At 37.5% G+C, this 12,698-nt stretch overlaps 1 protein-coding gene across 1 annotated transcript in view; it reads left to right on the top strand.

Annotated features, from left to right (window-relative positions):
* ERO1A (endoplasmic reticulum oxidoreductase 1 alpha) overlaps positions 1–12,698 on the top strand; it is a 47,688-nt gene that overhangs the window by 920 nt on the left and 34,070 nt on the right. The window contains exons 2-3 of the mRNA XM_036263115.1: positions 7,354–7,473; positions 8,565–8,648. Of these exons, the coding sequence (XP_036119008.1) occupies positions 7,354–7,473; positions 8,565–8,648 (204 nt within the window). The remainder of the gene's footprint in view (positions 1–7,353; positions 7,474–8,564; positions 8,649–12,698) is intronic.

The raw sequence follows: 12,698 nt of genomic DNA, 5'->3' as shown, positions 1-12,698 counted from the left end.
TGTCTCTAAGCCCAGTGCCTTGTGTCTTTGGGGTCGCGGCACCTCTGTGGCTCCTCGCCCTGTGTGGTTTTCATTTTCCTTAATGTCATGAGGTTCTCTTACCGTGACAACCATATAAGTGGTTTAAATTGGGTGGATAACAAATTTGATATCAAGCATAGTATGATCATTTTCCTGTGTTAGTGAGAGATGAGCAAAAACATTCAAAGAAACTTCCAGGTTTTTGGATCTACGATGTCTCGTATTTTGATGCTATTACTCTTAAAGTCACCGTTTGTTTGGCTTTTGTTGATGAAAATTACATTTTATAAAAAATTGAGGGTGGGCATCCAAATTATTCCTTTTAAGTGGATTTCACTATTCATTTATTGTCAGAAATAACATTTTATATGTATAAAGGCAATTATATGATTTCACAGAGGATAGAAACAACTTTAAGTATTACAAGAGGAAGAGAGATCTTTTTCACTGCTTTAGGTTCTTCGATTTTGTTTTTGTTTTGCTGAGTGATTTGGGGGTTGGGTGTTATCTGGAACCGTGTAAGGGAAGTGACAAAGAGGTTGTGGCTTTACAACTAAGATACTGAAAATCTTTACCTTCAGTGATTGTAAACAGCACACAGTACTTAAAAAGAAAAAGGGCCATTTTTCTTCTGATTGTAGAAATAACATAATACAAAGTTTAAACATTTTAAAAATAAGTGTCTCTAAAATAAGGCATTTGGTGTTGAAAGAAGATGCCCAATATAACATTTTCAACTGTGTTCTCAAAATTGGATAATGGAATAAAAATACACGTTGAGCTTTTCATCTTTCACTCATCCCCCACACCCACATAACCTTTTCAGGTATCTAAAATTGGGGAGCTTTTACATTTGAACATTTATTGACTGATATTTTTGAGAGAGAGAGAGAAAGAAAAACATAAATATGTCATTTTACTTATTTATGCATTCATTGGTTGATTCTCATATGTACCCTACTGGGGATTGAACCTGCAACCTTGTGCTCTAACCAACTGAGGTACCTCAGGGCCCCCACTTTCAAAAAAAGAAATTATTCTATTTAAAAAAAAATTTTACACAGAAAATTGGCCTCTTTTCCCTGTTGGTTTACAAGTCTGTGTATAGTTCGTGTAAATAACCTATAATCAGGACCTGGCTCTTTATTTAAACCAAAATAATATTGGTAGTATTTGTTGTAATAGGAAGAAAGAACCTTTTTTAAAAAACTTTAAAAAAGCCCTGGCTGGTTTGGCTCAGCAGTTAGAGCGTCCGCCTGCGGTCCGGAGACACCCGGGTTCCTTCCCGCTAAGGGCACGTACCTTGGTTGCAGTTTGTCCCCGGCCCTGGTTGGTTGTGCGGGTGGCAGCCACTCGATGTGTCCCTTTCACATCGACGTTTCCCTCTCTCTCTCTTCCTCTCTCTCCCTCCCACTCTGTCTGTACAAAAAAATGGAAAAATGTCCTCGAATGAGGATAAAAAATAAAATAAAAAAATAAAAAAAAATAAAAACTTAAAAAAATTTTTTTTTTTTTTGGTATGTGCTCCTAACCGCTAGGCCTAGCAGGAACTGAACCCAGGACTCCCTGGTCCACAGGCCGACACTCCCAACTGCTGAGCCAAACCAGCCAGGGTGCCTTTTTCTTTTTTTAAATTGATTTTTAGATAGAAACATCTATTGGCTGCCTCCTGCATGCCGCTTACTGGTGATTGAGCCTGAAACCCAGGCATGTGCCCTGACTAGGAACTGAGATGGTGAGCTCATAGTGCATGGGATGATGCTCAACCCACTGAGCTACACCAGCCAGGCAGACACCTTTTTTATTTAAATTAATTAGAAATGAGTTTGATAAAACATTTTGACTACATAGGAGTTTAAATCTTAATATGGCTAGTACCAATAACATTCATATCCACTTATTTGAGTACAGTAAATCTTTATCAGGCTAATGAATGGGGAAGCTCAGATAATCCAAAATGGCTACTTTGAAAATGGATTATTTTTTGTTTGGAGTGCATTGTAGATACACCCTGCATATATGAATTTTAGCAGATTTACCTCTCTAGTGTCTTGTTTATGTCCATTTTTAAAATAGTTTAAAATTTGTTAGTCAGAGTGGCTGGGCCATGGAAGAGACACTTGATAATATGTTGGGTGGTGGGTGGAAATAGGCCCAGGATTAAAACTTAGTCAGAGGGATCTTTGAAACAGGTTATACTGGAGAGCTGTCCATTGAGTCTGAGTACTTGCTACATTCTAGGCTTTTCTGAACAAAGTGTATGGAACAAAGCGTGTTTCACATTGGTTGGCATACATTGGGGCATTTAAAGTTCTAGCAAGGCCAAAACTTTAAAGGAGAAATAGCTCTTTGCATTCATTCCATGTCCTTAGAATGGTACCAACTACTCAGTATAGAATTTTTGGTGTTTTCATGCTTTCGTTAACAAGAGTTGTCCTGGCCCTGGCTGGGTAGCTCAGTTAGTTAGAGCATCATTCCAATACACCAAGGTTTCAGGTTCGATCCCTGGTCAGGGTGCATACAAGAAATAATCAGTAAATGCATAAATAAGTGGAACAACAAAATGTTGTCTTTCTCTCTCAAATCAATAAAAAATAAATTAAAAAAAGAACAGCTCTGGCCGGTTTGGCTCAGTGGTTTGAGCGTCGGCCTGCGGTCCAGAGAGACCTGGGTTCGGTTTCCGCTAAGGGCATGTACCTCGGTTGCAGTTTGTCCCCGGCCCTGGTTGGGTTGTGCGGGTGGCAGGCGCTTGATGTGTCCCTTTCACATCTATGTTTCTCTTTCTCTCTCCCTCCCACTCTATCTGAACAAAATTCCTTGGGTGAGGATTAAAAAAAAAAAAAAGAACAGCCCTGGCCGGTTTGGCTCAGCAGTTGGAGCATTGGCCTGCGTACCAGAGAGTCCGGGGTTCGGTTCCTGCTAGGGGCATGTACCAAAATAAATAAATAAATAATAAAGAAAGAACAAAAACAAAAGTTGTCACAATTCACTCTATGAACAAATGAATACTTATATTCTTTTTTATGGTCACAAAACAATAAAATTAAACACAACTAAAGTATTTTGCCAAATAAAGTGTACTTTGAGCACTTTTGAAATGTATTTCATATTTATATGAATTTGAGGAATATATTCTTACAGTGCTTTGGGGAAAAAAAATATCTATGGTAGGACTAGAAGTTGATGGTACCGAAGGAAACTATTTAGAAAGTGTTTTTTGTTTTGTCTTTCCTTGCATACTAAAGGATGCCTCTAACCAGAGAACAGTGAGCAAGCAGGCCAATGTTATTTTCTTTTCTCTTGCCTTTTACACAGTATTTTGGCATTTGGTCCAAACCAGTCAGAATCAATGGAGAAAGCAGTTGAGGCTCCTTCCACAGCTGACTTTTCTAGTTCTATCTAGTTCTATGTTCCACTGGGGCTACAGACGTATGGCTTTTGGAAAAATTTTAACTGAAAACTTGGCCTTTTTTTTCCTTTAAATATGTGTTGTAGGTTGCTTTGAGGAATAGTAAGATCCCTTTCACTGGAAGCATTTAAGCAGTGGTAAGCTAATAAGAATGATGAACATTGATTGGGCATTTTACTTAGTCATTTTATTTTGATGTCAATACTTTGAGATGGGAAATCTTATTTCTGTTTTGTATTCAGATAGGAAACTGAGGCCTGGAGAGGTTAAAAATGTAGATGAGGAAACAACAAATAGGTAGTAGAGATGGGATTCAACTCTGGCTCCAAAACCTGCATGTGCTAACCATTGTTATACACTGCCTCCTCCTGGAAGGTGTGTAGGAGGGGACTGCTGTGTTGCTTGAGAGGTTCAATAGGAGACCTTCAAAGGCTTTCCAATTTTAAGAGACTAGGACCTTTAAACTGGGTGATGTTATATCAGGCCTATATTGGTCTTCAAAACTACCATTTCTCAACAAGGTCCTTTTAATCACCACTTATTAACTTGGCCCCTATCCGTGGCTGAGTACCATCTGAAGCCTAGAGCAGCAAGCTGCAGATTTTAGCATGCATCAATCACTTTGTATGTACATCTTTTTAAATATTCATATTTTTATGGTATGGCCAGATTTCTGTTTCACTTTGGGAGCAGGGATAGTAGCTATTTAAGCAGGTTTAATACATTCTGAAGCATCAAATCCTCCTTGTTATCTGTTGGCACCTCCCTTTTGGTTTTAATTTAGGTAATAGGACTTTGCATTGTTTCCAAGATTCTACCCTGGGTCTATTAACTGGATTTCTACCTTAGTCTTTTCCTGAGACTCTTCTGGTAACATGCCTGGTTCTCTAATTGCTAGAATTGGGCCTGGTATTATACCTGACAGACTTCCTGCCAGGTTTCAGGTTCTGCTGCCTGTTGGCAGGCTTAGCCAAATTGTCAGATGACTTAGATTTCCAAATGCCTTCCTGTCTCTTCTTTGCTGAGCTCTCTCTATCTACTGAAACCCCTGTTACTCCCATTCTACTCCTTAGCTGCCCTGCTACCTCCTACTCAATTTCCAAGGTAAGGGACAGAAGATTTTAAAATCTACCATTGTCCTGCCTCCTCTCCTTTTGAGGTCTATATGCCACCTTTGCTCTGGATGCATCTTGCATTCCTTTCTGGTTTGAGGCTTCTCATAGCTTCCTTTGTAAGTAGGATGTGGATTGGTAGAATGATGGATGCGAAGGGTTGTTATCTTTGCTGCTTGCTTTCCTTGCTCTGTGAGTGCACCCCTGCTGCTATGGTCTGGGCACCATAGGTGACACGCTAGTACATAAGTATAATTAGCCAGTGCAGAACAGGTCTCCAGTGAGAGCGACAGTGCACAGCAGGTGTTCATTCACCTCATTCCACAAATAGTTATCGATCATCTACTGTGTTCATACAAAGAAGAACAAACATGGTTTCTCTCTTAAGGATTTTAAATTCTAGAGGGTGGGGGTGAAATAAATTCAACACGTTGAGGTGATTCTCATGTAGGAGTATGTGGGCTGTGTGGGAGCACATTAAGAGAGGCAGTTAATCCAGCAGGGGGTGAGTGGTCCCTGAGGGGCAGCTTCCCAAAAGAGGAGATGCCTGAGCTTGAGTATTGAAGATAGATGTTTGCCTTAAAAATGAATTCCTCAGGAGGAAAAATTGATTGCTTCAAATCCTTTCTCAAGTTTCTTATGTGTTTGTTTCTTTTTGTGACTTAATGTCTGTATCTGGCAGCTGTCCCTTTGGCCTGTGTAGTCTTTGTGTCAGTTATTCTTTGTATAATATTTTGTATCCAAGGGGAGAAACAGTAGCTATTTTATGTCCTTAGAAGTTCTGCATTTCAGACTCAGAAGAAAGAGGTGTAAAAAAATCAGATCATCTGGGTTAGCAGCACTTTTGTTTTGTTGGTACCCAGAATTAGGACTCTGAGGTTATTGTATACTCAGAGAACTTTTAACAGGAAACAAGGGCATATTTGCATATGAAATGAAAATAGTTATTACAGTGACAAATATGTAGATCAGATTTCTAGAAACCGAATTAGTCTAAAACAAATAAGAATAGGCAAGGTAAAAAAACCTTAGCTCTTGAATATTGCTGTCATCATCCAAAGTATTCTTATCTTTTAGGTGAAAAATTTTCATTACTGTTTTGTGATGTTCTAAAATTAAAAGGTAGTATAGGATTTTATCTATTCCCAAAGATAGGCATTTTTAAATTTTATTATTATTTTTTAAATTTTCTGTTTTTAAATTTATTTTGTTATTATTTTTTTCTTTAATCCTCACCCAAGGATATTTTTCCATTGATTTTTTAGATAGAGTGGAAGAGAGGGAGGGAGGGAGAAAGAGATCAATGTGAGAGAGACATTGATTGGTTGCTTCCTGCAAGACCCTGACTGGGGACTGAACCTGCAACCCAGGGACATGCCCTTGACCAGGAATCAAACCCATGATCCTTTGGTCTGAAGGCCCACACTCTAACTGCTGAGCTAAACTGGCCAGGGCTCTTTCTTTCTTTTTTTTAATCCTCACTTGAGGACATGCTTAGAGAGAGAAAGAGAGAAAGAAACATGGTTTATTTGCCTTCCCTGGCTGGAAGTCAAACCCGCAACTCAGGAATGTGTCCTGACCAGGAGTCGAACTGGCAACCTTTCAATGAATGGGTGGACGCTCAACCAACTGAGCTACTCTGGCCAGGCAGGATCCCTTTTTCTGCAGCATGCTGTATATTAAAAAAAAAATTTTTTTCTAGTTAACCTTTTAAAAATCATGATGTATTTGTTACTTCCTTAAAGCAGTGTTTAATTTTGTAAGGTGTTTACCTAGCCTCCAGTACACATCTAATAAACATTTATTTTCACATCTGATAATGCTGTCTGACTATAATATGATTACCCACTGTATCCTAGTATAGGTACAGTTATTAGTGTGATTTAGTATATACAGTTGAGACAACAGTTTTAAGCATTTGGAGATTAGGATTGGCTTTGTGGGCAATTTGCTATCTCAGAATTAGCAAATTCTGTTGTTAATGATAAGTAATTTCTCAGTACCATTTAAAACCTACAAAAAAATATCATGGCCCAGCATTTGAGGGTTGTTAGATTCTTTTAATAAATTATTGTCTTATAAATTCATTATCACTTCACCCATCTTGTCTCTCACCTACACATCCCATGGGAAACAAAAATAAGGGGAAGACAGAGATAATTGAATTATAAGGATATAGAGACTCAGGAAAGCCAAGGATGCGAATGCTGCTGGGCTTCAGGAAAGATAGGTAGAAGTGGGGAAAACCTTCTGGAGTCCAGGTAGCATATGTCTCTATCTCTTATCTCTGCTTCTTTGTGTATGTTGTAAAATCTTCCCTTTCTCTGCTCACTGGTCTCGTGCTCCTCAGTTCACATGAGGGGATATGGTCTGAGTTTACTTGTTTACTGGTCTAGCCACAGGGAGAGACATCTTAGTCTCAATTCCAGATTCCTGGAGAAGGGACTGTGACCTGGTTTGGGTCAGATGTATGTTTGTGTATCTTTTAAAATGTTTGTGTATCTGTGTAATTCACCCCTGGTCAGGCCTGGTAGGCAGGGTTACAAAGTGGCTGCTGGGGACAGAATCTTTGGGTGTGTATGTGTCATTATGAGCTCAGTGCACCCTACAAAAAATATCCACTGCATTCCTCTAGGTCTATATAGTAAGAGCAATAGCATTACTAGATTATTGTCCTACCCTATCTCAGAAAATTATGGGGAGGAGGATAAAGGTTGGTTGAGTAGAGGGCTTTCATCGTAACCATGTGAGGAAAAAGAACTCTAAGGATCTAAGACATTTTGACTTAATATTGCATTTTCTTTGTAACAGGTTAGTGGTTACTTGGATGATTGTACCTGTGATGTTGAAACCATTGATAGATTTAATAACTACAGGCTTTTCCCAAGACTACAAAAACTTCTTGCAAGCGACTACTTTAGATATTACAAGGTATTATTTATTTATTTATTTATTTATTTATTTATTTGAATACTTAATGTTTAAATGGATAATTACATTTACTTAGGCATTGTTAAGCTTCAAAATTGTGGCTATTGCTTGAAACTGATCAAGGCTATATTAGGAAAATTCAGTTCACAAGAGTGAACCCTGTGGTTCTGAGACTACACACTGTATACTTTTTTTTTTTTTTTTTTTAATCCTCACCTGAGGATATTTTTCCATTTATCTTCAGATAGAGTGGGAGGGAAGTAGAGAGGAAGAAAGAGAGAAAGAGAAATATTGATGTGAGAGAGACACATTGATTGGTTGCTACCCACATGACCCCAACTAGGGCAGGGACAAACTGCAACAGAGGCACATGCCCTTGGTCAGAATCGAACCCAGGACTCTTTGGTCTGTGGGCCAGTGCTCTAACCACTGAGCAAACTGGCTAGGGCTCATTGTATACTTTTAATTTCAATAACTGAGTTTTATACTCAAGAGTTAGAAACTAGTTGGTTGAACTTAAGTCAGAAAATAAATTATTATATGTATTATTATCAAAATCGTGAGTTGTTCATAATTTTCTAAAATGTCAAATTTTTCCAATTAATTAGTATAATTAAATTAAATATTTTTGAGAAGCATAGCTTTATTTTGACCTGTATTATTTTTAACAAGTCACTTGTCATATTTTATCTTGCAATATCTATTGAAAAGGGTTAGGAAACCTGATCATTGGATTATGTACTTACAGTCTGAGTTCACAATTGTCTAACTGTTCTACCATGTTAACTGTTACTTGCTTTAAAAGAATATTATTTGAGTGGTGGTGATCTGAGCTACTTTGGCTCCTACTTGCCATCTGCTCAGGGTTTGTTTACTAGCAGTCTGTGTCTTTCTAAACAAGTCTACCAATTTACTTATGTCAGCTACATATTTATGTCATCACTGGAACTTGACAACTGGTAAGTGAAAGAAGTAGAACCACTGCAGCAATAACACGGTCAGGATATAGCATCACAATTCCACATCTGTTGATTATAAACTTTTTCTATTTTTACAGATTATTTTAAACTTTTTCTGTTATTATTTTGCAGGTAAACCTGAAGAGGCCGTGTCCTTTCTGGAATGACATCAGCCAGTGTGGAAGAAGAGACTGTGCTGTCAAGCCTTGTCAGTCTGTAAGAACTATGTGCATATTTAAGAACTGTTCCATCTTTTTTCAAATAGTTTACACCTTTTTAAAAGAAGTCAATATAAATAAAATGATATTTTAAGCCTTAGGCTAAATATGTGTAATATTTACATATTAAAAACTAAACTTACAAATATAAAAATATTTTGAATTATACTGCTTTCATAATAATAGAATTAAAATTTTGTGGTCAATCCTTTTACTTATTAGTGAGATTAATACAAATGGTTCCCAACTTAATCAATGGTTCAGTTTTGACTTTTTGACTTTATGATGGTGTGAAATCTATATGCATTCAGTAGAAACTGTAATTTGAATTTTGAGTTTTGATCTTTCCTGGACTAGTGGTATGTGATGCTGGGCAGCGACATGCTTTTGCCCAATCGTAAGCGAAAATAAGTGTGTTCTGAACATATTTAAGGTAGGCTAAGGTAAATTATGAGGTTATGTGTATTAAATTCATTTTGACTTACTGTATTTTCTTTTCTGATTTTTTTTTTGGAGCGAGAGGAAGGGAGAGGGAGAGAGAGAATCATCGATTGGCTGCCTCCTGCATGCCCCCCACTGGGGATTTGGCCCATAACCTGGTCATGTGCCCTGACTGGGAATCAAACTGGGGACCTCTTGGTGCGTGGGTCAACACTCAACCACTGAGCCACACCGGCTGGGCTTACTTACTGTATTTTCATCTTATGATGGGGTTATATAAGCCCATTATAAGACAAGGAACATCTGTAGTTTTTCAGCTTGATTTTTATTTTTCTTCTTATATCTTACCTGAACAAAGTTATGTTTATAGTATAATAAAATGAAATTAACCAAGGTATAAACAAAATCCCTCTCCTTTTTTGTGGATGTATTATTTTCCTTGCTTCCTTCGGTGGGAAGGAGTTGGACAAAATACCTGGTTTTATGAAGGATTTCTCAGAGCAGTACAATTTGAAGTATTCTATTGTGAGAGAATTTTATACTTTTCAATGAAGACTTTTTTTCTTTAAAAGTATATAGTTTTATTTTACTTTTTTATTGTGGTAAAATATACACTACATAAAATTTACCATTTTGACCACTTAAAAAAATAATTAATTTTTGTTACAGATGTTTCTCCCTTCCCCCCATTGACACCCTCTTTTTAGTTATTGTGAATAAGGTTGCTATGAACATGGGGGTACAAATATCTGTTTGAGTCCCTGCTTTTAGTTTTTTTGGATATAGTATACCCAGACATAGAATTGCTGGATCATATAGTAATTCTATGTTTAATTTTTTGAGGAACACCATGCTGTCTTCCACAGTGTCTGTACCATTTTACATTCCCACCAGCAATGCACAGGGATTCCGTTTTCTCCACATCCTCCCCGACACATGCTTTTTTCTCTTTTTTGGATAATAGCCACCCAACAGGTGTGAAGTAGTAGTGTAGGTTTGAGCAGTTTATTTTTATATATGTAAGTATTGCTATATAGACCTATGTAGCATGTGGAATTAAAGTAAATGTAAGATTATTTGGGGGTATTTTATCATTAGATGAATGAGAAGGATGTTTTTAGTTATATTAATCCACATAGATACAGCTTTTGAAAATTCAAGTGTTAACTTATGAAACACCTTGTGTTACCATGATTAAAGCATGAATATATCATTAAAGTGATATTATCAATTTAAATGTTTCATTTTACTTAATAAGTTTAGCGTTTATATTTAGTAATAGAGAAAAAAGTTGGGAACATTTAAATTTACCAATATCTTATTTATATGACTTATTAAAGTACTAAAAATATGGTAGATACTTAATAAAGGCATTTCATTGTACTTGTACATTAAATGGGCTATTATTATTATTATTTTAATCCTCACCTGAGGATATTTTTCCATTTATTTTCAGATAGAGTGGGAGGGAGAGAGAAAGGGAGAGAGATGGATGTGAGAGAGACACATTGATTAGCTGCCTCCTGCACGACCCCTACCTGCACCAGGGATCGAATTGCAACTGAGGTATGTGTCCCTGACAGGAATCGAACCCGCAACTCTCTGGTCTGTGGGCCAGTGCTCCAACTGCTGAGCCAAACCAGCCAAGGCTGGGCTATTTTTTTTTTATGCAGAATTTCCTTATTAATGGGTTATTATTAACCTTAGTCAGAAGAAGCAAATAGTTTTACAGTTATTACAAATTTGATCTCCTCTTGAACTAGCAATTATTTCTGATTATTGTTACTGAAGGATTGAACTAGGGGATGCCACCTTGAGAAGACTGGAGTGGGCAGGAAACCTGAGATGTTTAGCATCAAGTAATAGCTTATTGATTCCCAGGTTGACAGACTGAGGATGAGACCTATTGTATTGTAATATCTAGAGACAACCACCAATTTTAGCATTTAAAAAATGCTAAAAGATAGATGCTCATTACTTGACTTGAACACACAGAAATGCTAAAAAAGTATCAGGTGAAAATTAGCAATTTGCACTGAGAAACTGAGACAGAATCTAATCATTTCACCTTTTACAGAGTGGGACAGAGTACCTTTCATGCCAACCGTCTGTTTTTTTCTTGAGCTGGTTTCACAATGGAGAGAAGGCTTTTCCTTAAAAGATAATTAGATGATGTTTATCCACCTAAATATATTATTAGTTTATAATTATACATATATAATATATATGTATGCGTGTGCGTGTGTGTGTGTGTGTGTGTGTGTGTGTGTGAAGGGCCATGATTAGACCCAAGATTTTGGAAAGATAATTGGCAATACTGTGGGGTCTGGGAAGGAAGATGAGGATATGGAGAAGAAACCGGTGAAGGACTATCACTCAGCAATCGAATGTAATTTGGTTCAGTAGTGAATATTTTTTGAGGGTCTATGCTATGCCACAACCTGTTTTTTTTTTTAATGCTCACCCGAGGACATTTTTTTGCATGTATCTTTAGATAAAGCGGGAGGGAGAGAGGAAGGAAGAGAGAGAGAAACATCGATGTGAGAGAGACACTTCGAGTGGCTGCCACCCACACGACCCCATCCGGGGCCGGGGACAAACCACAACCGAGGTACATGCCCACAGACTCTCTGGTCTGTGGGCTGACGCTCTAACCACTGAGCAAAACCAGCCAGGGCTTTTTTTTTTTTATGTGCCACAATCTGGACATATAAGATGAGCTTTTATCTTGAGGAGCTATGGGTTAGTAGGGGAGACAAACACTAAGTGACAATTGCAATGCAAATGTGATAGCCCAATAATAGATGTATTGAATGTGTACACACTGTGGGAGCAGAGGGAAAGGGACAGCAGAGGAGGGAGACATGAGAAACTACACTCTAAGTGACAGTGAGGAATGAACCATTTATATTCCCCTTAGGACAAACCTGGGCTCAGTTCCAATAGTTCCTAAATAGGGCAGTCAGAATGAAAGAATGATTAGAGACCATTTCTAATACTTTGAAATAAATTCTTGCTTCAGCCTAAATAATCAGCTTTCATAGCTAGTATTTATATTGTAGGTTACTGATATTTTGAAATCTATTATAATCCAGTCTGCATCTTTTAAAAAAGGATATCACAGGCCTGGCCGATGTGGCTCAGTTGGCTGAACGTCATACCATACACCAAAAGGTCTTGGGTTGGATTCATGGTAGGCTCATGCCTGGGTTGTGGGCTTGATCCCCAGTAGGGGGCATGCAGGAGGCAGCCGATTTATGTTTCTCTCTCACATTGATGTTTTTCTTTCCCTCTCCCTCCTCTCTTTCTAAAATCAATAAAAACTTTTTTTTTTTAAAGGATATTACATTATGACCACAGTATAGTTATCACACCTAAAACACTTAATTCTTTCTTAATCTAATGAAAAGGTTAAATACCGATAACTCACTGCTTCACATGGTCTGCCGCTGTTTTGTTAATACTTTTTTGGGCTAAATAGGGAACCAAGACCAGTTTCTTTTTAGTCAACACTGATTTCCTTTTTCAGTTCATTTTTAGACTTGATTCAAGTTATACTCTGGGACCCAGTAGGTGATAGAAAAATAATAAAAATAAAAATTCTTTT

The sequence above is a fragment of the Molossus molossus genome, unplaced genomic scaffold (genome assembly GCF_014108415.1).
Source record: "Molossus molossus isolate mMolMol1 unplaced genomic scaffold, mMolMol1.p scaffold_m16_p_1, whole genome shotgun sequence".
Classification (NCBI taxonomy): Eukaryota; Metazoa; Chordata; class Mammalia; order Chiroptera; family Molossidae; genus Molossus; species Molossus molossus.
Note: the sequence above shows the minus strand (reverse complement) of the source record. Positions and strands in the feature narration are given on the sequence as shown.